This window comes from Manis pentadactyla, chromosome 9 (assembly GCF_030020395.1).
Source record: "Manis pentadactyla isolate mManPen7 chromosome 9, mManPen7.hap1, whole genome shotgun sequence".
Classification (NCBI taxonomy): Eukaryota; Metazoa; Chordata; class Mammalia; order Pholidota; family Manidae; genus Manis; species Manis pentadactyla.
In genome coordinates this window covers 72,748,909-72,772,692 of record NC_080027.1, presented here as the reverse complement: position 1 = coordinate 72,772,692, position 23,784 = coordinate 72,748,909, and the positions used below count along the sequence as shown (strand labels likewise).

The 23,784-nt window shown below is 48.8% G+C and overlaps 1 protein-coding gene across 1 annotated transcript in view; it reads left to right on the top strand.

Annotated features, from left to right (window-relative positions):
- The first annotated feature begins 829 nt into the window (after positions 1–829).
- Positions 830–23,784, top strand: part of WT1 (WT1 transcription factor) — a 49,910-nt gene continuing 26,955 nt past the window's right edge. The window contains exons 1-5 of the mRNA XM_057507532.1: positions 830–970; positions 11,158–11,280; positions 11,728–11,830; positions 21,443–21,520; positions 22,493–22,543. Coding sequence (XP_057363515.1) covers positions 11,259–11,280; positions 11,728–11,830; positions 21,443–21,520; positions 22,493–22,543 — 254 coding nt within the window. The 5' untranslated portion in view covers positions 830–970; positions 11,158–11,258. The remainder of the gene's footprint in view (positions 971–11,157; positions 11,281–11,727; positions 11,831–21,442; positions 21,521–22,492; positions 22,544–23,784) is intronic.

Genomic DNA, 23,784 nt, shown 5'->3' with positions numbered 1-23,784 from the left:
ATATCTCGTTTTGTCTAAGCATTTATGCTAATAAATTTAGCAGATTCTCCAGTACTGCCTGGCCATTCGTTTTCTTCAGAGGGTCAAAGCGAGAGGGAAATAAAGCAGCGTGTTACTAAAGAAAGAAGGAAGAAATTAGCCTAACTGATTTAGAACACAAACAAAATTACAACACAAATAAAATCTCTGATTACAGTTAAGCTGGAACAACAGTAAGGTAAAAAAAAAAGGTTCCAAGATTCAGATCGATTTCTGTAATGAAACTGTTTCTCAAAGACAGCTTTGAGAATACAAAGCTGTCTTCACAAAAGAGAATATTTAGCAAGCTATTTTACTGAGGAATATTTTGGTCTTATATGTAATTATATCCAACCCTGAGGAAAAACTGACAACTACTAAACATGTGCAGTTGGGAGAGGGAAAGAGAGGGAATAAGAGAAAATACAGTCTATAAAACAGACTCCATTATCTTTGATAGGTTAAAAACACAAAATACTTGGACAGAATCTTCTAAGATGTAAACATTTTAAGATTATGTGGTTTTTTTTTTTTTACAGGTGCGAATAAGTTGGGGTTTTTTCTGGTTTTTTTCTTTTTCCCATTTTTCCCCCTGTTGTTTGCAAAGTTGAATCAGGGGTCAGGAGTTCTAATTGTAACCTCAGACTGGAATTCCAGATGGTGCGCTCAGTACTGGAAGCAACTCTCAGTTCATCAATTTCATGGGCCTACATATCTGCTCTGGCCACGGCCCGGCCTCCATCCCCACTGTGGCATTAATGCAGAACAAATTGAGACATATCCTCTATATAATTAGTTCCAGAATTTAAAAAGATTTACGGTATAATAATAGACGGCGCGGCGGAATCCTTTCACTGGGGACTCTTTGGAAGCTCTGGGACTATTTCGTGGTGGCATCAGAACAGACGGGTAACCCAGGCGGTTCCGAAAGGCACGGAGAACCAGAAAGAGGGTAATATTTTGTACCGCGCACGCAGCGGTGAGCACGGATCCTGAGACCCCAAACCTGATCAGAGAATCAAGTCTGAACCGAGATGGATTGGTTAAAAAGATTGAATTTTCTAACGAACAGAGGTAGAGGGATGGACTCTAACAAAAGTCCCGCCTTACTATTTTTTTTTCTAATTTAAAGAAACGAAGTTGGTATTACTACCCGGAACATCGGGTAGGAGACCAGTTGAAGCACCTGCCCAGCGGCCGAGGCAGGCATGTTCCTAAGAGCTGGAGTTGGTGGGGAGCAGCGGTCAGGCTGCGGGTCCTGCGGGTGGAGCTCTGGCCACTGGCCCCTGCGCTAGACGCAGTTCGAGCGCCTGTTTCTCCCGGGTGGCTGGCGGTCGAGCCACTCCTCTTCGCCGTCTGCGGCTTACAGCCCTTGACAGATCGCAGCGCTTCGGTGTGTTTATTCAGTTGCTGGCGGCCACGGGGGTGACGCCCGGAGCTCAGCCCGGGAGTACGCTCTGGTTGGTCCCTGGGGCCGCGGTGCAGGACCCGGCTCCGCGCTTGGTCAGATACAGTTCACAGCGCCAGGGTCAGAGTAGGGGGGTTAGAGGTCCTCAGTGTCTCCTCCCTCTCAGCCAGAATATTTTTTTCTTTAACAGTAATTAAGCACCTTCCAGGCCAGGGTGAGATTTACCACTGTACCAAAGTCACATGGGTTTCCAGCGTCTCTCGCTCGCTTGCTCCCTTTTTCCTTTCTTTACTCCCATTCTAATAATTTTAGAGAGAGAGAGGCAAGGGGTTCATGATGGTGGGTAAAGCCCCAAGCTTGACCTTGGGACCTGGGTTTCAGCTCGACTTTGGCCACTAACTTGCTGTGTCCTTGAGCAGTAATCATAACAAAAAATTGTAACGTTTAGTGAGTGCATAGGACAACACGATCTTCGTGTCTAATCCTCATCATTCCATGACGTGGACTCTAGTATCCCACTATCCCATCTGACCAATAGAGAAACCGAGGCTCAGAAAGGCTACCCATCTAGGGTTTCACAGCTGTTGGTTACCTGGGTGGAGCTGTGGTTCCGTTCTCTGGCCTTAACCATGTGATTCCATTCCTTGCTCTTAACCATTGCGCTCCACAGCTGCTTTTTCTTTCCTCGCCTGGGCCTGTTTCCTTCTCTGTACACGAGGAGTTGAATTTCCAGCTCTACCATCAGTGATTCAGACCAGATCCTCTGTGTCACAGGTCTCAGCGCTGACGGGGGTGGGAAAATGGGTGACAGATGGGAGCGGCCAAGTCTCTGCAGCCCTCAGTTCCCCAGGACCTCGGACAGGCCTCTAGCTCCTCGGCGGTCGGGAGCGCCTGCCTACCTAGGCAGGCGGAAGGGAGACCTTACTCCTCTCCAGGCTGTCTGCCAGTGGGCCCAGACCACTGCGCGGAAGCCAGTGTAGCGGGCGCGTCCGCTTGGGTACCGCAGAGCTCCAGCAAAGAACATTACCCAGGGAATAAAGGAGTGGGGAGCATGGGCACCCTGAGACCGCAGTTTTCGGGCTCTTCAGTGTTGGCCCAGAGCTCCTGGGCTCCCGGGCATGGGGATGGATGCAGGGCTTTCAGAGACCTCCTTTTGAGCTGAGACCCTCCGATTTCAGAAGCACAGCTCTTTCTTCGTCGCCCAGCGGGTTGCAGGAAACTCCTCTCACTGCCTCTGACTACGCGGTCGGGGCGGGCGGTGGGGGGCACCCCGGAGTTGAAATGGGGATGGCTCCATTGCTCTTCCCTTCCTCAAGGATTCTCAAGCAACAAATGATGAGAGAGTCCTAAATATGCTCAGCTTCCCTTTCCTCTCACCCCACCCCATCCCGAGCAAAGAAAAAAAAATTTTTTTAACGTAAAGGCTATTGCCCTAGCTGGAATTCAAAAACACAAAACCACACTCAAGCCACCCTCCTTCAAAACACCCCATCCCCTAAAAAAATAAAACTTTGCAAAGGAGGATGAAAGAAACAATTCCGACCTTTCCGTTTGGAAATGGAAATATCTGGCTTTTCACAAAGGGTTCACCTTCCCTGGCAGTGAGTCCTAATTAAGAGTATTTACTTTAAAATCGAAATAGAAGTGGAGGGGGGGGTATGATTGATCAGGGTTTGGGGCGTTCCAGGGGCAATTTGGCAGAGAAATTTGCCTCGCAGGGCCTTCTTCCACCAAAAAGTCCATACTTAAGTGCTCTTCTGCCCAGCCTTCGAGCCCCACTGCAGGTTTAGAGATGGAAGTGCTGCAGCACAGGAGTGGGCAGCCCACAGAGAATGTAGAAGGAGTCTTTAAGTTTCTTAAAAAAAAAAAAAAGCCTCGGAGTGGAGACAAAGCAAAGTCAAGCACCAAAGTAGCGCAGAAAAGGATCCGCATCAATCACCAAGGCGGCGTGGAGAGCAAGCGGGTAGCGCATGTTCCCGACCTTTGCCCTCACCGGATCCTACGCCTCCAGGACCAGCGACCCCAAGAGGAGGGGATTCCACTTAGCTTGCGGGGCCGGGGCCGGCACTTGTTCTGCGTCCGCAGACCAAACTCAAAGCTATTTCGTTTAGTCAGTGCAAGTTAACTAAATCAAAGCTTAAGAAATGTAGAGTAAGTCAAGGCATTTCAAACGCTCGGTTTCTTTGGAAAACTGCAACTATCTTGATTGTCGCTTCACAAGGGCTTGGCTGGAAGGCTGCGGATCCCATTCCGGGCCAGCCAGGTGTAAGAGGCCTGACGGCAACCGGCCGCTTCCCGCCCAGCGCTCCTGGCAGTCCCAGGCTGCGCCGTCGCGGATGCCTCCCGGCTCCGCCGCGCGTTTCAATGTGCCGCTGAAACACACTCCTATTCGGGTTTCCTGTGCTTCTCCTTGCCTAGGGTCCATTTGCCAATTGATTCTTACTACTTTGGAAGAACCAAAAAGTAAACAAAACTCAAGCACCTGTGCTGGGGCGCGGGGCTCCCAAAGAGTAACTAGGTGGAGGGAGGAGTCTGATTTGGTGAATGCCGGGCTCTCGGAGTTCCCAACGGTGCGAACACTGCCTTGGACCATGGGCGGCTGGAGGCTCTCCTCCTCTGTCCGCCTCACTGGCTTGCGCCGCTCGGTCACTCACTGCGCATCCAGACGGGCGCTCCTGACTGTGAGCGAAGGCGAAGCTCAGCGGGAGCGGTTCTAGGAGCCAGCCTCTTTCCTCGGGCTTCCCAGCTAATCCTCCCCAGCCTCCACTCAGTCCCCGCCCCCCCCACCCCCGAAACTGGGCTCCAGTATTCTCTGGTCGGAATATTTTCAGTCTCTGAGGGTTTCACTCTTAAAGGATTCCTTCCCTCCCAAACTAGCCGCTGTTTTCCCGGCTTCACCGTAGAAGAAGACTTAGAAGACTTAGAAACCCCTCACTAGAAAGGGAGATTAAATGCCGCTGACACTGGTTTTAGGTAGGCGACAGTAGCTTTCCTCTGGGTGCAACCTCATCAAGCAGCCAGCTACTAAACAACTGAAATACGACAGTTTATCGTAAATGATGCAGTCTCTCCAGGTCCCTCCACGTTCTCCTGCAGTCTGGCCTCCGAAACCCACAAGGGGCCACACCCCTCCCCAGTGACCCTGAGATTATGGACACCACTCCAGCCCAATGGCTCTAGAAGCAATAGAGCGGACTTGCGGGCTCAGAGCAAGGGAATCCGCTTCTTCGAAGACCAGGAAAGTTCTCTGTGCTTTTCAGAAGTTCCCGCCCTCGTGGAGCCCACCTGCTCCTCCCTCTAACCCGCCCTCTCAGATTGATAAAAGCCTTCCCTTCTTCCAGCACAGACGATTGCAGAGCGGACCTTCACTGCTCACCTGGAGGGACACGAGGAACCCCGTGGCGTCCATACTCTCGAAGGCCGAGAAAGGGAGGTGGGGGGTAGGGTTGTGTCCCACTGGCCAGCTGAGAGCGCGTGGCGGGTAGGAGAGGAGGTTGTCTACGAGAGGGACGCTGGTTCAGATCCGCCCCCCACCCCCGCTGCGAGGGCGCCCCTAAGGAACAGCGCGCGCCCGGCTGGGTTGGCTGCGGTGTGAATGGAGCTGCCGAGATTCCTGGCTCCTCCTCCCCCGCCGCCGGCCCCTCTTATTTGAGCTTTGGGAAGCTGGGGGCAGCCAGGCAGCTGGGGTAAGAAGTTCAAGGCAGCGCCCACACCCGGGGGCTCTCCGCAACCCGACCGCCTATACGCTCCCCCCTTCCCACCCTCCCTCCCACTCATTCACCCACCCACCCACCCAAAGCCGGGACGGCATCCCAGAAACCCGGGCCCCGCCGCCTCCTCGCCGCGATCCTGGACTTCCTCCTGCCGCAGGAGTCGGCTTCCACGTGTGCCCCAGAGCCGGCGTTTTCGCACACGCTCTGCTCTGGGCCTGGGTGCCTTCAGCAGCCGGAGCAGCTGGGCGTCCGGAGCCCGGGCGACTTCTGGACAAAGTCAGGCGCTGCCAAGTCGAGCTCCCAGCTTCTGCAAGGCCGGAGGAGCCGCGGGGCGTCCGGGGCTGAGCCGCAGCAAATGGGCTCTGACGTGCGGGACCTGAACGCGCTGCTGCCAGCGGTACCCTCGCTGGGTGGCGGCGGTGGCTGCGCCCTACCGGTGAGCGGCGCCGCGCAGTGGGCGCCGGTGCTGGACTTTGCGCCTCCGGGCGCCTCGGCTTACGGTTCGTTGGGCGGTCCTGCGCCGCCGCCCGCTCCGCCGCCACCCCCGCCGCCGCCGCCTCACTCCTTCATCAAACAGGAGCCGAGCTGGGGCGGCGCGGAGCCGCACGAGGAGCAGTGTTTAAGCGCCTTCACTGTCCACTTCTCTGGCCAGTTCACCGGCACAGCTGGAGCCTGTCGCTACGGACCTTTCGGTCCTCCTCCACCCAGCCAGGCATCCTCGGGACAGGCCAGGATGTTCCCCAACGCTCCCTACCTGCCCAGCTGTCTTGAGAGCCAGCCCGCTATTCGCAACCAGGGTAAGCAGGCCAGGGAGCGCCCCCTACACGCGGGGCGGTGGTGCCAGGGCTGTCACTGCGCGCGGGCACTTCCCTATCACCCCCTTTCCTGGCTCCAGCTCTTACCCGGCTACCTTCCGTAAGACTGTTAGGGTAGCGGGAGTGGTAGCTGGGGGAGAGGAGACCCGGGAGAGTAGGTACACGCCGGCGTACAAGAGGCTCCTGACCTCTTCCAGAGCCTGGAGCCGGACTGTTCGCATGAGCCGGGAGGTCATCTGGGGCCCTTCGGGCCGGACAGATTCCGGGATTGCAAGTCCCAGTGGGAGTGGGAAGGGGGAACCGGTGCAGTATCTGGTTCTGCCTTGGAAAGAGATTTTGTTGTTTAAGACACCACCAAACTGCTACAAGGCATTGGACTTTTTTAGACCAGCGCAGGTGGAGCAGCTGGTGCTCCTCTAACGCGCCCGAAACATCCAGGAGCTGTTCCATCCCTTAATGCCAGTGCTGGCACACATTAGACGTACAATGGGTGACATGGAGAACAGAATGAATAAATGAACCGGCTGGCAACTGAACAGCGGCTTTCCTTGAACCACGTACGTGTCCGCGTATAGTAGCATAGAAGAGGATCTTTCCCGCGTTGCAGCTTAGGCGGCGTCCGGGGGGCTCCCGTGCTGGAAGAGGACTCCATTTATCTGATTCCAGGCTGGGTGGGACCAGGTCTTACCGTCATTGGCGGTGGAATGAGAGCCAAGCATAAGCCTTCCTTCAACGAGCCTCGGGCGCCTTCTCGTCGTTTAACGCGGGGGGCTCAGCAGAGGAAAGATTTTTTTCAAGACCTGGAAGTTAGAACAAATGCAGGCTTTCTTGCCATTTTCAGTCATTGCACATCGACAGACACAGAGGGTAGCTTCTCATCCCGCGCCGGAACCCGCACACCTCTTTTTTCCGGGACCAGCTGAACCAATCATGCCGAGCTCCTGTAGTTGGTTTTCTGAATTTACTGTAATTGGACTTTGCGTTGTTGAGGTAAACCACTTCGGGTTGATTCGATAGTTGAGATATTTTACAAACGCTGTTTTTCCTGGGGCAAAAATTTGCGCGGGCCTAGGGACTGTGTGGGATGTTTCTGAAATGTTTGAGGTGGGAGATGCAGAGTGTGTGTAGTTTGCAGGAGGTGCCCGGGCTTCCAAGGGGCGGAAGAAGGATTCTGTTCTTCATGCCGATTCAGGCATCTTGTAAATGCGTATCTTAAGGCCTTCCTTACCTTAGCCAGCCTGGAGCACCTGGCCCACCAGAAGCCCTGGTGAAACCGAAACCGCCCTCTTCTCTTTGTCCGGGAAATCTGGAATCCAGGTCCCGGGAAGGAATCGCAAGCCGACCCATTGAGCCCTTCCGCTCTAGGTCTTTGCTAAATGAAATTGGTGTTTCTTACTCAAGGGTTGTTGGATAGCTCAATGGGGACTCAGAGGCTCGTATTTGCTTATCATGTCACCTCTCATTAGCAGACTGGTGTTATCTTTGGCAAATCTCCAGGTCTCAGTTTCCCTATCTGCTAGAGGAGAGCTGAGATGGGCAATCTGGAAGTTGGGTCTGGCTTAAAGTTCTGTGCCACGGAAACAGAAGCCCGACTTCCCTCAGGACTGGGATTCTAAATTCCGAAGGCTGCAGCCCACCTAAACTTGACAGGGTGGGAAAGGACAAGACTGGCAAGCAAGAGTGTGATGTGAGGTGGGTGTGCGCCATTTGGAGAGGCCTGAGAAGCCATTTGATCTGAGTCAGCTGGGCACGAAATACTGTTGCACCATTATCATTTGAGTCCATCTGGGTTTTGTGAGGAGTTTTAGAACCTGGACTGTCACTTTGCTTGGGTCCCTGTCAGTGCCCAGGATCCCCACAAACTCAGCATCTGGGGTAAGAACGGGAGACTGGGCTCCTTAACCAGCAGGTACTACACTTAAGTTTGCTCTTGTAATGAAAACATAAATGGGCCATATCTGCCCAGCCCTTGGGCCTCCCTGGGCAGCTGGGAGCTGATGGACTTCAGAAGCTGCTCCAGATTCAGTCCTGGCATTGGCAACCAGGGTGAGCCCGGAGACCTGAAGATTCTGGGTTTATTCTTTTGATTTCTGCGGTTCCTCACCTTATCCAGGATTGCAGGAAGGTTCCTCACCTTATCCAGGATTGCCGGAAGCTTGCGCTGGAGAAAGCAAAGACATCAGCTTTTCCCCAGAGTTTGGGAATGGCGGTTAGCAGGCAGAAAATCCTGCTGGGAGGAGTTCAAATTCTGGCCCTCTCTGCTCAGGCAGGGCAGCCTAGCCATGGCCCACAAGAGAGGACAGTTGGACCTCTTCTCCCTACCAAGGGCATCACACTTCTTAATGTTTTTTCCTATTTCTTAAATATTATAGCTGGTGTGTACTATCTTGTAGCCATCAATTCAAGAAATACCTAGTGAACACCTACTCTGCCCGATACTAGGGATTAAATATCAATTTAGGACAGTGCATCTTGCCTTGGCAAGAAGCTCACAGTCTGATATTGAAGGAGCCCCTTATGTTTGGATGAGGAAATCTAGGCTCTAAGAGATCAGGTGTGCAAGAGGTCTCTCTCTCTGTGGCAAAGCTGGGACTGGAACCCAGACCATCTAGGCTATTTATACCTAATTTTTTCAGGATTTTGGCCCCACTGTTGAGATGGATTTCTTCTGCCCTGCTGGATGGACACTGAACCCACTGTAATCTGTGTGTGAGGGTCGGAGGGTTTGTCAGGGCAGAAATGGGATGAGGCTTTAGGTAGCCCCACACTGAATGAGGGGTATAAAGAGAGAAAAAAAAAGTCATTCAGTCCCAGACTCCCCCAGCACTGCTGACACGCAGAACCCTAGGGCAGAAGGAGGCCTGGGCATCACCAGACCACCCTAAGGTCACATGGGAGACCAATTCTGCCCAAGGGCCAAAGGCGCACCCTTCGGATCTCAGTGGAGAGGGTATTTCGTTGTGGATAAATTTCAGCTATGGAGTCATCATTTTCAGGCTTTTGACCACTTTCCTGACTGAGCCAGGAAGTATGGTCCGGCCAGGCAGTTTCTGGGCTCCTCTGCTGTGGCGGGCCAGGATACAGGCACAGATCACAACTCACTTCTCTGCGCGGTCAAGGTTGCGCTCCTTTCCTGGGCTCAGACAAACCGTGGGAAAAGCGCTACCTTGGCCACTATAGTCTCTCCCTCTAAGGCCCGTACAGGGAGTCTGAACACGCTGCCCCTTTCTGCCATCAGCTGTCCCTCCCCGGGCCCCCGCCCCTGAGCTCTCCACCTCTGGCCCAACGCAAGCCCTGGGACAGCATGCTCTCATCAGTCCCGCGTGCGACAAGTTTCTAATTAAAACATCCCTCCCTCCTCTCCGCAGGCCCTTTCACCATTGACCCTACAAGGCGACCTGAGGAAGGGGTTGGAAGCTGGCTCCTGCCCACAGGGGTCTGTGTGTGTCTGGGGGGGGGGCGCCTTGGGAACCTCGCGGAGAGCAGTGGCTATGCAGCTGGTGCGGGACTGCAGCCGGCCATCCGTGCTCTCCCTGTGCACTGACAGTTGCGGAGTCCTCCGAGGACACTCTGGTGCCCCTGGCCATTGCCTACTCATCCTCTCAGGAATGGAGAAGGGTTTGAAGGGTTTGTCTAATGACAATTTCTTTGTTGCTTCTGTTCCTTTTTAAAAAATGTCCTTTCAAAATTAGGCCTTCCCTCTCCAAAACTGGGTGCTCAGAGCCAAATTTCGTTTGTAAGCTGATTAGTAGGCCTCAAGCAGGGCCCGGCTTTCACTCCCAAAAGCAAGTGCCTGGAAGCTGAAGTGTGCTCACCCACGCCTGACATCTAACGGGGCGGGGGTTATCTTTTCCCACTTAGCAGGGGAGAAAAGGAGGCCTCTGGGGTCATGCAGATTATAAAAGCTGGTGGTGGCTTCTTAAATTGTCAACCTGAGGCGCCAAACGGTGCGTGAGACTTAGTCTGCCCTGTGCAATCCTGTAATCGCCATCTGCCCACCACCCCCTTTCCGAAGTGGGAGGTAGAAGTTCCGTTTTTGTTTTTGTACTGGGGAACTATATGGAAGATGAGGCCGTCCTGTCTTCGTGCACACTTGATGCAGAGCCTTGCTCATGGCAAGACTGGGGGTATAGGGGCAGTCTGACCCACCACACTACCTACATTTGAGGGGTGTTTGGAAACCCAGTATAGTTGCTGGAGGTGCGAGGAGACGACTGGGGTCGAGATGAGTCAGTGGCCTGGCAGGGAGCTGATGTGAACATCTTGGCCGATCTCATGTGCTGCTAGGAATGGACCGCAGGCCAGAGACTTCGGAGCTGTGCATTTTTGGAGAGGGGACCCCACCACTTGTTCCAGGACTGACCTTTTGTAGCGGGAGGATGCTTTTCCTCTGAGGTGGCAACAGTTCTCCAGGAGGTGGTGGGGTATATGTTTAAGGCAATTTAATAGCAATAGTCACAGAAGGAGATTAGGTTTTTCAGTTGAGACATCCCATTCTTTTTCACCTTGGGAGAGTTGATGTGGGGTGGACCATAGAGGAGAAGGAGGGGGGTGTTCAGTCGAGGCCGGTGGGCCCAACTGCAAGGGCCGCCTCTTTCCCCCCTCACCAGCTTTCCCGAGGGCCTAGGGTAGAGTGGTATAGGGTGTCACAGACTCTACAGAGAATATTACTCGGTAATTACCCTCCCCATTTAAAGCCCATGCCTTTTAACAGGCTCAGAGTAATTAATGGAAGTTGGTGAGCAGTACCCTGATTTACGGCTCGGAGTCATCGCGGGGTCAGCGGAACAGATTCATTTCCCTCGCCCGCTGCTGCCCCTGAGCAAAAGCCGCGGTGTTTGTTTGTGGGGAGAACAACTTTCTCCACCGAACGGTTGGAGGCTTTCAAACGTAACTTGCCGGAGGTTCGGCGCAGAAGTGGCAGACACTGTGGAGGACGAGGGCGTAAATAAATTGGGAAACAGCGAGGTCAGGGTTTTACTCGGGGGGGGGGGCGGGGGAAGGGCGGGGAGCCTCTCCCCAGATCACACCTCGGGACTTGGGCACGGCTTCCCTCTCAAAGCGCTAAAAGCTGGTGGAGTGGCATAATGGTACTAGGGATCTGAATGCGCGGCCGAGCGCTCCTCCACCGGGTTCAGTCAGGCGCAGACCCACAGTCCCTGTCTCCTCGCTGACGCTGTGCTTCTCTCCACCGTGCCCACAGGATACAGCACAGTCACCTTCGATGGGACGCCCAGCTACGGCCATACGCCTACGCATCACGCGGCGCAGTTCACCAACCACTCCTTCAAGCACGAGGACCCCATGGGCCAGCAGGGCTCGCTGGGTAAGCAGGCAGGAATGACGTGGGGCCCTTCTACCCTTCTTCTGCGCTATTTCCCCCCACCACAATTCCCACCCTACAGCAAACTGGGGAAGGGTGAAGAGGACATCTGAAGGGATGCTTATAAATCATTAGCTTAATCTCAGTCAATTTAAAAGAAAAGATTGAGACCCCCATCCCTACGAAATCAGGCACAGCCCCACTCAACCAGGTCTCCAAACGTCCCAAGGGTCTTTTCGGTGTGCTATGCATTGACAGCTAAGGGAATATCAAATGAGACGCTTAACTCCTTAAGATCTGGACGACCTCTCTCTGCAGCATCCAGGCCCCATTGCCCCCAATGTAGCCTCGGAGCCCAGCTCAGGATGCTCTTTCTCCTGTCCGGGGCTTCGCACCCCCAACCCCTAAGCCTTGGGGCTCGCTCACTCGGCTCTCCTCGGCTCTCTGCAGGTGAGCAGCAGTACTCCGTGCCGCCCCCAGTCTATGGCTGCCACACCCCCACCGATAGCTGCACAGGCAGCCAGGCCCTGCTGCTGAGGACGCCCTATAGCAGGTAGGAAGGCGCTCCCCACAGTGTCTGGGTCCCCGGGACCCTGGAGGGGGCGCGCGAGCCGGCGGGCGCGGGAACGTCCGACGCGGGCAGCCGGGACTGCGGGCGTGCAGGGTCCTGGAGGTAACAGGCTTGACCACTGGACTACTTAAAGCAGATCTCCCAGCTCTAGTGTGAAACACGCAGATTTCCTAGTTTCCTGATGTTTTCATTTTTAATATAAATGAAGGAGATTACTGCTGGGAGCTTAAAAAGAAAGGCGGCCCTTTGAGAATATTTTTGAAAGGCCCTTTGCTGGGAGGACTTTCGCGTCCTCTGGACCCAAGATTAAACACGGAGCCCACTCCCACTCCGTTCTTCTCGCTCCTCGAACCCGTCATTGCCCACTGGCCACACGGGCCAGACCTTTCTGGGACTAACTCGAGGGCGCGTACCCTCGGGCCGCAGCCCTGTCTTCCAGAGACTCGGGCGGCCGCAGCGCTTTGTGGGGGTCGCGCGCCGCGCCCGGCTACATGCTGGGGCGGAACCCCGGACTGGGCGCGGGACTGGTGGGGTGGCCGCAGTGTCCTGCGGAGAGACCACTCCAGCCCGGGCGGACCCTTCTTCCTGAAGGCGGAAGACCAGCTTCTCACTTACAAGTTTTTTTCTCCTGACCCTTGTGTCTTCTTTCGGCTCTCCTCCACCCTCCACCTTCTCTCCCCCAAATTTATTCTTCAACTTTGGGTGAACTTGGCCGGCATCCCGCGTCCCCGATAGGGTTGCTTAGTTACTGGTGCACACACGGGCCTGCGCGGGGCTGGAAGGTGGGGCTGGGGGAGGGCAGTGGCGGCTCTCGGCCTTCGAGGCCCGGGATTGGGCGCGCATTACCTCATAATCCACCCCTACCCCCACCCCGGTGCTGCGGGGATCCTGATACCGACTGCCCCCAAACCCTGTTCCATCCTCCCCACCTCCGCTCGAGAACCCGGGGCTGACGTCAAGGGAAGGAGGTAGTGAGGTAATGAAGGAAGGAAAAGCGCCTGCCCTGGGAGATTGGGTGGGGGGAATGGCCGCGCCTGGGCGACCTCCAGTCCCACAGGTGGAGGAGGGGAAGGAGTCTTCGCCTCGGAGCCCGCAGCAGCACATCCCGGTTTCCCGGAAAGCGTAGGAAATTGAGTCCGATTCTCCTGTTCTGGGAGGTAAAGGGTCGATCCCCTTCTGTACACTGGAGGTGCACGGACTTTGGAAACCTTTCCTTTTGATCAGAAAATCCGGCGTATCTAGCAGGATCTTGTATTCGAGATCACTTTTTTTTTCCTTAACTTTTTATTTTTTGAGAGAGAGAGAGGGAGAGGGTGAGAGAGAGAGAGAGAGAGAGAGAGAGAGAGAGAGAGAGAGAGAGAGAGAGAGAGAGAGAGAGAGAGAGAGAAGGGGCAAAGAAATGCACTCAGGTTGCCCAGAAAGAGGTAGAATGATAACACCTCCTCACTTTTTCCCCTCCCTAGTTCGAACCAGTTTTGTGCCTTGCCACCTCCGGCTCAGTGTTCTGCCCCAAGCTCGATCTCTGGGCCTCCCCTGCGTGCCACAAGTCTCAGGAATGGGTACAGAATCTGCAACCATTCTGTTGGGAACTCCCTCTTCCACCAAAACTGGGGGGTGGCGCCATTGAGGTCCTTTTGAGGAGCTGCTCCTGCTCATTTTCAGTCAAGTACTGTTATTCTAGTAGCAATTGGGGTGCAGCTGGAATGGTTCCCTATGGAATGACCTTGGCCTACTCCTCCCTCTTGGCTTCTGGTTGGCGCCTCACCTCAGGCGGAAGGAAGACCTTGATACTAGAGTGGATGCTGTTCAGATGGGCCAGGATTCTTCCTCAGGGGTTGGGAAATTGGGAAACCATTCAGTAGTGACACACAGATACACATTATTTTTTACTGTCCTCTTTCCGAAGCCTAAACCCACTCTGTGGGACACCGAGAAGGGGCCCATCAGCGACTAAGCAGCTTACAAAAAGAAAGAGGGATAAAGGGTTCAGAACCACTGGTTTAATAACAATTCCCCAAATCGAGTCCCTGCAGAGGATTTTGACTTAGGGCTGGATTTGTGTTTGCTATGGAAGTAGGAAGAGTCATTTGAATTGTATTTTATACATAAAGCTTTCACATTTTTTAATACAGCTTCTAACTGCATACTATGTAAAGCAATTTTGTCAGGTTCATTAATTGGCCACTATATACTATGACTTTGTCAGGTTCATCTTTTGGAAATATTTACTCATCCCTTCCTTCCATGTAATTGGAACTCCTTTGCTCTTCATTTTTAATACGAATTTCATAGAAATGTCGTTTTCTCCTGTTAGAGAAAACATCCTAAGCAGTAACATTTCCTAAAAAAGAATTTGTGACCCATGTAGGAAGAGAGTTTGCTCCCTTCAAGTTTGTACTATCTGAGTCTTTGAAGCTCCATCCACCCTCAATTCACATTTCTAAGCACTTTTCAAAGATCACATACTTCCTTGCAGTAATGACGAATGGACAAGTGTTAGGGATGTTTTTATACTGGGTTTGAGCATTAACATTGCTGCAATTATGTAATTTCCTTCTTTCCTAATCCTGAAAAGGTTTGAAATGGTATTTTTTTTCTATTCTTGCTAACCTTCCCCCCTTCACCTATTGCACCCACTTAAATGCTTTTGTGAATGCAATGACTGAAAAAACATAGAAAACAGGACTAAACTTATAATGGCTTACTGGCCCAACATTTGGATTTTAGATATTCAGTCGTGCTTCTATTTGTTCCTGGCTCCATTCCCATTTCTGTCTAAAACTGGGACCTCCTGAGAAAGGCTTGTTTGTATTTTGTTTGTCTTGTTGCACTTGACTCCCTGAGGCAGCCTGCCCAACTTTCCCCCGCACCGCCCCCCGACCACCGCCGTCTTGGATTTAGTCTCCCTTCCCAGCGTGAAATAAAGGCAATAGTACCTATACTGACATTAAATGAGCAGTGCACAATGTGAATTTGCTTTGAAGAAGTTCTCAAAATTCTCTCCTATTTACGAGAGAACTGTGCAGTGATTCTCACCTCTCTGGTAACAGATCTGAGCTGTACACATTTGTGGGTAGATGTGAATAGTATTGAATATGAAATGGCCCCATTCAACTTAGGGGAAATGATAGGAGATGGTTTTCCCCATACTCCCTGCCCCCTCAACCTGTTGAAGGTGTGTGGAGTTTTGTCTAAAAGTCACTAAGGCTTCTCAAACTAGATTTTGGCCCTTAATAGAACCCAGTGATCATGGCTGGGTTAAAGCATGAGTTCCTGTAACATAATAAGTAGGATTTATTGTGTGTTGGCTGTGCTCCTGGGCACTGCGCTAAGTAGTTCAGTCAGTTCACTCATTTAATAATTCTGCTGTGAGGTATGTACTTTAATCTCCACTTTACTGAAGAGCAAATAGGGTCAGAGACTCAAAGTAACTTGCTTAAGTCACACAGCGAGAGAGAATAAGAGGCAGGATTTGAGCCTCAGTCTTTCTGACTTCAAAGCCCATGTGCATTCTAATCACTGAAGAATTCTAGGCCACTCAGTGCTCTCCACCTGGAATATTCCCCTTATACAGTCCATGCCAGTGCTTTTGCTGAAAAATGTTAAGAGCAAATGCTTATATAGACTTACTTTGTTCAGTACCATTTAAAGTACAAATATTGACTATTTAATCCACACAACGACTCTTTGAGGTAGGCTATAGGTTATCACCCTCCTTTTACAGAGGAGAAAACTGAGACCCTGGGAGGTAAATTTGCCCAGTATGACATAGTAAGGGACAGAGCTAGTGTTCAAATTCAGGTAGTGAGGCTTATGCACTGCATCCTGCTGCCTCTTCTGATGGATAAGTGCCTTTTTCTTTCCAAAGGTGGCATCTGCCTTAGGTCTCACTGGAGAAAGGTCTTATTTCGCACCATTATGAATGACTTCCCAGTATCCATTAATTTTGCCCATGGCTTTCAATATAAATTGTTTAGTGGATTGGGGCAGTATTTTCCTGGCATGTATTATCAGGAGCAGATTTGAGCTGTCTCCTGAAGTCCTAAAGCACAAAGCAGCTGTCTCTGTTTCAAACTCCCAACTCCTCTAGCTTTGCCTTTACTGCTAGGTGTGAACTGTTGGGCTGTTCAGTCCAGGCACCTAAAGAATCCCAGGGCAGAGACCTTTCTCCTTTCTCTATCCAGACCCAGGAGAACAGAAGTTTGCAGGGACACCCTGATTTGTGCTTGCTCAGAACTGTTGGGCTGTTCAGTCCAGGCACCTAAAGAATCCCAGGGCAGAGACCTTTCTCCTTTCTCTATCCAGACCCAGGAGAACAGAAGTTTGCAGGGACACCCTGATTTGTGCTTGCTCAGAAGCAGAGTCCCAGGGAAGATTGGAACCCACACTTCCCTGAGGGGAGAGAGCACTGAAGTCTACCCTCACTAAGCACGATTTCCTCCCTGATTTCTACCAAGAACAGGCAGGTGGTTGGGCCTTCCCTGCTCACTTCCCTTGAATCCTCTTCCACAGCCCCCTCTGCCTCCTCTGCTTGCTGACTTCCTTGGAGTCCCTCGTCCCTAACTGTGCCCATTTCAGGGGTTGGTTCTTACAGCTGCTTTGAAAGGGAGTGCTGTGTATTGTCTGAAAAATAGGTCCATGCACACTATTTTTCTGAAGCTATTCTAATCATTTCCCTTTCTTTTTGCTCTTTTATTAGGTTTGCATATCCTTCTTTAGCAACTGTGCTATTAATTTAAATGAGGATATTTCCTTTTGCTCTTCAGTAGGTGAAACTATCCCAATATGAGAAGCAACAATTGCTGATTTGAATATTTTAAATTGAACGTTGATTCAAAAATGGTGAGGTGGACAGTGGAACCTGTTACCAGGTCATTGTTTATTATGTGAGAGAAACTTCCATCACAGCTATAGAGTCTCTGGGGACTCTGTGTTAGGGGGAAGTGCATACATATACTGTTTAGGTTGGCCCTCAACATAGATATGAATCAGAGGACAGCTCATGTCCAAGGAAATAAAATCATAATTAATAATGCCTCTCTTCCCTTGTGTATCTACATATACTTTACCTGGTGTGCAAGTTTCATTTAAGACATTACTGATATTTGTTTCTCACATAGGCAGGCAGGAAGGCTGAAAGTTTGAAATGGTTTGCAGGGTGGTGGGCAGTGTTATCAAAGCCAAAGGCTTGAAATGGACTTGTCTCCAGGGAGGGGGACAAATCTAGTTTCAAATATTCCTGCTACTTTTGTGCTGACTGAGTGTTTATTAATAGAAGTTGAATCCCCAGTGGGTTTTTCTTCAGTTAACTGGTGAGCTTGAGAGAAATTACAATACCAAGAGATTGACTGTAAAATAATCATTCACCATGGCCTGCTGGGCAGAAATTTCTCAGCAGGCAGCCTCCACGGCGCCTCTGAGGGAAGAAGGCAGGAAGAAGGCTGCATGGAAGTCTGGCTGCAGCCTCTGCATGAGCCTTGGTTATCAGTTAGAGGTAAACCTACAGAGCCCCCTCTGTTGTGATGGGGCAGAGCTTTTATAGCAAAACCTGGAAACATCCTGAATTCTGCTCATAGATGTCAGTTACATCCAGATTTTTCTTGGTTGGCTTTTTAAAATCTAATGGGGAAACTCTTTTCTTCCACCACATGCTCCTTTGCCAGCTGGCAACCATCTGGCAGAGGTAACTCCAATCTCAGCCTGGTTCGACAGCTCTGTTCCAGCAGTGACGTGAACTTTTCTACCTTCTTCTGCTGAATATAGTAAATGCACTTAAAGATGAAAACAAACTTGAATTACACATACATTTGAACAGTGGAGGAGTTCTACCCCCAGATAATAGCTTTTTTTCTCCCTTTCTTTTTGTGCGGAGGTCAAGAACTCAGTAATACTGCAGTCCAGGCCAAAACAAACTCTATATGATCTACTACTGATTTCCTTTTAAGTTCCTCTTTTTGCTAGGACTGACTTCCTTTTATTTTACTCCAACTTGCATTAATCCCAGTTACAGAAGTTTCTTTTCTCTCTCTCTCCTGCCCCCAACTTCAAACATTTCTCACATAGGAAACAAGTGCCTTAAAAAAAAATTTATATAAGATCTATGTAAAAAAATATAAAGGACACCATGACTTTTGGAATATATTTTGGGAGCCTGCAATTTCAGAGTTCACTTCTGCACAGACCGAGTTAGATGGGGAGCTGAAATGCCTACATGACCAGTGTGGTTTCTGTGAGCCAAACCACCTGCCTCTGATCTCTCTGGGAATGATGTGGTCCACGCCTAACAGTGGTTATTTAATAATTATGCTTTATTTGCCAGAGGCCATATATTCCCTGAAGGGTACAGCCTCTTTCCATGAGTTTTCATGATGAAAGCTGGGTGTTGACTGATTACCCAGAGATCAGAGATTGAACATGCTTGGGCCCAGTATTTTTAGCTCGAGTTCACATTTTGTCCCCTCCCCAGCAGCAGTTATTGTCATTGCTGTCATTGACTTCCAGTTGAATGGTGTTCCAGCCACGCTGACGGAGCCACTGAGAAGCCCCAGCCAGCAAAAGGCAGGATGTGGTTAAAATTGTGCTCTGATCCTATCACTGTACTCAGGAAACCTATTAGTAGCTCGGGGATTTTCTAAAAGTCCTCCTCATTGGCTCATCCCACCTTCTCTCCCCTTCTGAGGACTTGCAGGCTGAGCTACCAGGACTGCTAAAATCAGGACGTGGGGCCTCTACTGGGATCTTGGCACACTATTCTTAGCTAAAGAGGATGTGTTGGGCATCTTGAAACTTTCTGGTGACTGAGAAGGTCATGATGCTCCATTGAGCATGTTCTCTTTCACTTCCAGACTGTGGTCTGCATTATTGTATTATTATTACCAGTACTTAAATGGTAGTGAGAGGACAAGGCTCAGAGGCCCAGTAGTGCCAGATGTTTTCAAAGGGGCAGGACCGGGTTGGGGTGGGCCACCAGGCAAGCCAGCAGCAGGCACCTCTGTGAGCCCCAGTCCTCCTTTGATAAATGAGAATCATAGTTAGGCCTGCCTCATAAAGTTGTTGAGGATTGGAGATGTGTGAAAGGGCTGTGTAAAATAGGATCGCTAAATTAGGAGAAAATGAAAATATATTATTTGTGTAGCCCTTAAAGGATGATCAGAGCCTTCCAATATCCCTGTAAAGTTAGTCTGTTTGTGATTAGTATTCATTAATATTCCCATTTGGCAGATGAGAAAACTGAGGTGCAGATAGTTCACCTGATTGGCTCAAGGTCACAGCAGTATTGTCCAGTAGAAGCCTAATGAAACAGTATATGTAATTTTTTGTTGGTACCCATGTTCAGAAAATGAAGACACAGTGAAATTAATTTTGAAAATAGTCTATAGCCAAAATCTTATTTCAGTGTGTGGCACTAGCCCTATCTGAAGTGCTCAATAGCCATGTCTGACAAGTGGCTGCCATATTGGACATGCAGTATAGAATATTTATTAAGCACCATTATGAGAATACATTTATGTAGGATATAGGCCCTGCATTTTAGAAGGTTTGTTTTCTGGGGAGCCAAGAAAATGTCCTTAAAAATATTTTTTCTTTGATGTACTTCCTTATAGAGACCTTTAGGAATCTATTGGACTGTTCTTTAAATCTGTGAGAAAATTCCTACATCATAATATTATATATTTGGGGCTCATTAACCTTTGTGTGTAAAGTCCTGTCACTCATCTTACTTCTCAGCCTCCTTGAAAATTATGCAAGGAGGAAATAATTTCAGAAAGATCCCACATCCCAATAGGGCCTAGGAAAATTGTCAACTGGGACTGAGTGATTTTAGTTGGTGAACAATTTTTTAAAAATTGGTGACAAAAATACAGAGCTGCCTGGGGGATACAATGGCTGTTGGCTGAGATTAATGGCAAGATTAATAAATGGATTGCTTGATGAAAAGGTGCAAGAGAACAAAAACCAGTAGAGATTGTGGAGGAGGCTGCTTATTAATGAACTGTCGGTACAAAGAAAGTTCAAGAAACTCTCCTGTGTTAAATGCAGCAGGCTGGCACTTCTAATAAAAATTGGGGTCCTTCAGGAATTAATTACACTGGCCTTACAGCAAGAATTTGTGGAATTGCGAAACATAGTGGCACAGGCCAGCACGGGCCGCTGCTGCAAATGGGGAAGCTGCAGGAGAAACTAATCATTTTTTTCATTGATATGTAGGATATTGTAGTAGCATAATAGCCAGCCAGACACAGGGATGAATGATGGGCTCCAGATATACACTGACTAATGAAACTACACATACTTTGAGTTTGAAGTCACTTCACATTTCATATGTAAAATTCCCTGCTGGAATCTGATTTCCTCCTTATCCTGTGTACCCGCCACCGAGCAGTTCCAAATAAATTTCAAAGTGATTATGAGAGGCAGATGGACTCTACCATGATTTATCAAGCTATGCTGAGAGAGAGCACAGTATTCATTTATTCTGAGTTGCTGTAATTCACCTCACCCCTCCACAAGTTGCCAGGTTGGTGGGTCTGACAAACCTCTTAATTAAAATTTGGTGTTGCCATTGCCTGATGAAGCAGCCTGAAGGAATGTCATGACAAGACAGATTGTCCAGGATTTGGGATTCAATAACAAACATTAGAGGTTGAAAACTGCTTACCTTCTTTCACTTCTGCCAGGAAGGTAGAGTGAAAGTTTCTTTTGCTGCATGTTTAGACCAAGGATCCCCAGACAAACCATTAATCTCTTAGGTCTCAAATTTCATAATTAACAATTTCAGTTCAGGACTAAATTCATTCCTAATAGACCTTGGTCATTTAGGAGATTTCTGGTAACTGATTTATGTGCTAGTTTCTAGGAATGAGACAAATATAAGAGGGATAGAACAACTTTTGGTTGGTTTACATGATAGTGTATTTTCTTTTTTGGGGTCTTAAATGTAAATGATCAGCCATTATTTTCCCTCATAGAACTTCATAGAACTGGGGTTGGGGGCTATTTATTAAAACTCCATTTGACTTGTACCAGGACTATATAATTTATAGAAAATGATCCCTTCAGTTATGCCTAGAATTTATCATCCTCTTTCTTTTGCTTGTCACATCCTTGAGCATCACACCCATCACTCTCTTTGACTCTTCGGGCCTTCGTAATCCACATGATGCTTATCTTTTTTATTAAAACTACTTAATGGCCTTTTCACAAATAATTAATCTGCCATCTTTTAACTTGCAGCTCCAGGCTCTTAACTTTAATGTTGAGTTATCCAGCCTGTGTTGCCATTCAACGTTTCACTCCCTTTAGCCTCTTCCTCTCAAAGGTTTAATACCTCTTCAGAAATACAGTGTTTGCTATATTAAGGTTTTTTAAAGACTTCCAAATTACTCTCACATCTTTTCTGCTATGTGTGAGGTGAATAACTGTGCAGAGATTGGTGGGATGAAATGAAAATCATTTCAGACTCATGATTCTGTCATTCTGGAAAAACATGGAGGCTTTCATTGTAAAAAATAGTTAAAAGTCTATTGCTTTTTGACACAATTGCATTTTTTGTTGTTGTTAATGTGCTTCTAATTCTGGATGTTTCTCTAACAGTGACAATTTATACCAAATGACCTCCCAGCTGGAATGCATGACCTGGAATCAGATGAACTTGGGAGCCACGTTAAAGGGGTAAGATCTTCTTTACTCCATTGCCTTTGAACAGTAACTTACACCTATTTGAGCCATTTTAAATCTGCTTATAACTTACAAAGAGAGTGCAGTTTTAGAAGGATAGGCATGGCTCTCTGAAGAATTAAGATGCTTTTCTCTCTTCCCTGTTAGGTGGTGTTCAGTATTAAATGTTCAGGAATATATATACGGAATGTTTTTGCCTGGAGCAAGAAGTTGGGAATATTGAATGTTTTAGAGTTCTTCAAAATTTTGTCCATTCAACCTCATTTGATGTTTGTTTTGCTAGTGATATCACAGAGTAACTATTATATTATCTTATCAAGAAATATGTTCAGTTTACAATGTCCAGGATCCAGACTTGTATTTGAGTGATAATGATTTGGACACTTTAAAGCTCATACGCGGTTGTACCAACAGGTTTTCTTCACACTTGATATACAGTCACAATAGGGAGAGCACAGCATAGGTAGGGACAATTCTTTGTACATGAAAATGAAAAAGAGAACAGGTGGAATTTACTGTCATAAGTACAATAACTCAATTTTAGTTTTCTAAGAATCAAAGGGCAGTAGGATATGACACTCACGAAGTCCCTGAGATATATCAGGTAATCTTCTAGGTCTCTTCATCTAAATTCCCTAACATTATAAGGCCTAAGTATTGTTACCCTGTTTTCCAATGAGTAAGTTGAGCTCAGAGAGTTAAGTAACTTCCCAAGTTATTATTGTGTTAAATGGTAGAGCTGGGATTCCAACCCCAGATCTGATTCCAAAGCAAACTCTTTCCAGTCTCCCTGTGGCGTCCTCCACCCCAACCCAGTGGGTTCAGGGATTTAGTTCAGCACTCTTGACTAGACAGCAAACTTCACATCTCTGTATATTTAGTGGCTTCTCATTGGATTCTGGGATCTGGGGGGTTTCCTAGAGCCATGCATGCTCCATTCCCCATTCCCCACTTCTTCTCTTCTAGAGTTGCTGCTGGGAGCTCCAGCTCAGTGAAATGGACAGAAGGGCAGAGCAAGTGAGTGTACAATGCGATGATGGCAAAGCAAATGACGTAGGCCTTGTTGACTGGCACCTGGGCAGTGCAGGAATTAGGAATGGCAGTGGGTAATCAGGGTTAGCAGTTGGTGAGCTGGGATGGGAAGAATCTACCCATCTCTCTCTCTCTCTTTCCTGCCTCTTCTTACTTATCACAGACATACTGTGGGTGAAAATGGAGGGGTGATATTTCTCATCAACATACTTTTTAATGATGCAGTAGGAATCCTGCTCATTTCCTCTCAAATGTTTCACAAAATACTAAATTGTAATACGCATATTCCTGTTAGATCAGTCAAATCTTTCACTCATACTTAACTTGCTTTTTCTGTTTACCTTTAAATATCTCAGGGAGAACTCAATTTCAACACCAAGTTTATGGCCAGACTTTTTGCAAAAACTTCTTTTTTCATTCCCAAACATCTGTGCCTTCCCCAGCCGTGTAGCCTGCATCCTGGGACATCCCCATAGCTATTTCTTTTGATTTTCTTCTCTCTGCTTAAACACCAGAACCAGCCTCCTTCTTCTCATCCTTCTTTATTTTGTTGGCTCAGTCCTGGTTTCTGGATCATCCTTCGATGATCAGCAGAGTTGTTTTTCATCTTCCAAGACTTACTGTTAGATCCTTCTTTCCACCCCTTCCCACCATTTTTCTGCTACTTTATTCAGGTCTCCAACTCCTCTCTCTAGACACAAAAGTAAAAAAGCCTTCTGTTGACTGGATTTGTTCTCTTCCAAATTCTGTCCAAGGGCTGCTGACAGTTTCAGCATTCTGCCTTATTGCCTCCTCGGGACTTGGCTCAAGTTTCTTGGCTTCTTGGTCTCACCCTTTCTTTCTGGACCCCTTCCTTTTCTTCTGTCTCCTCTACTCAGAATTAGGTGATGCTCCCTAAACTAAACACCAAGAATAGACAGAACATGATTGTGAAGTGAGCTGCACGTTTCAATTTTTAAAATTTCTTCACACTAGAGTACAGGGTTTGTTTGTTGCTTAACAACAAAAATGACAGATAAGGAATCTTGGCATGTGTTTGAACATGGGTCTTTCCACAGTTGAGATAATTTTGATACCTTTGAGGTCCTTAACATGTGGTAATAGTCACTTGCTTGGGAGTCAGAAGCTGTATTATAAGGATGAAGCACTAAGTGTGAACCATTTGTTTTATTCAGTATTGTATAAGAAAAAAAACTAAAAGAGTTTTCATTGGTCTGGTGCTTACA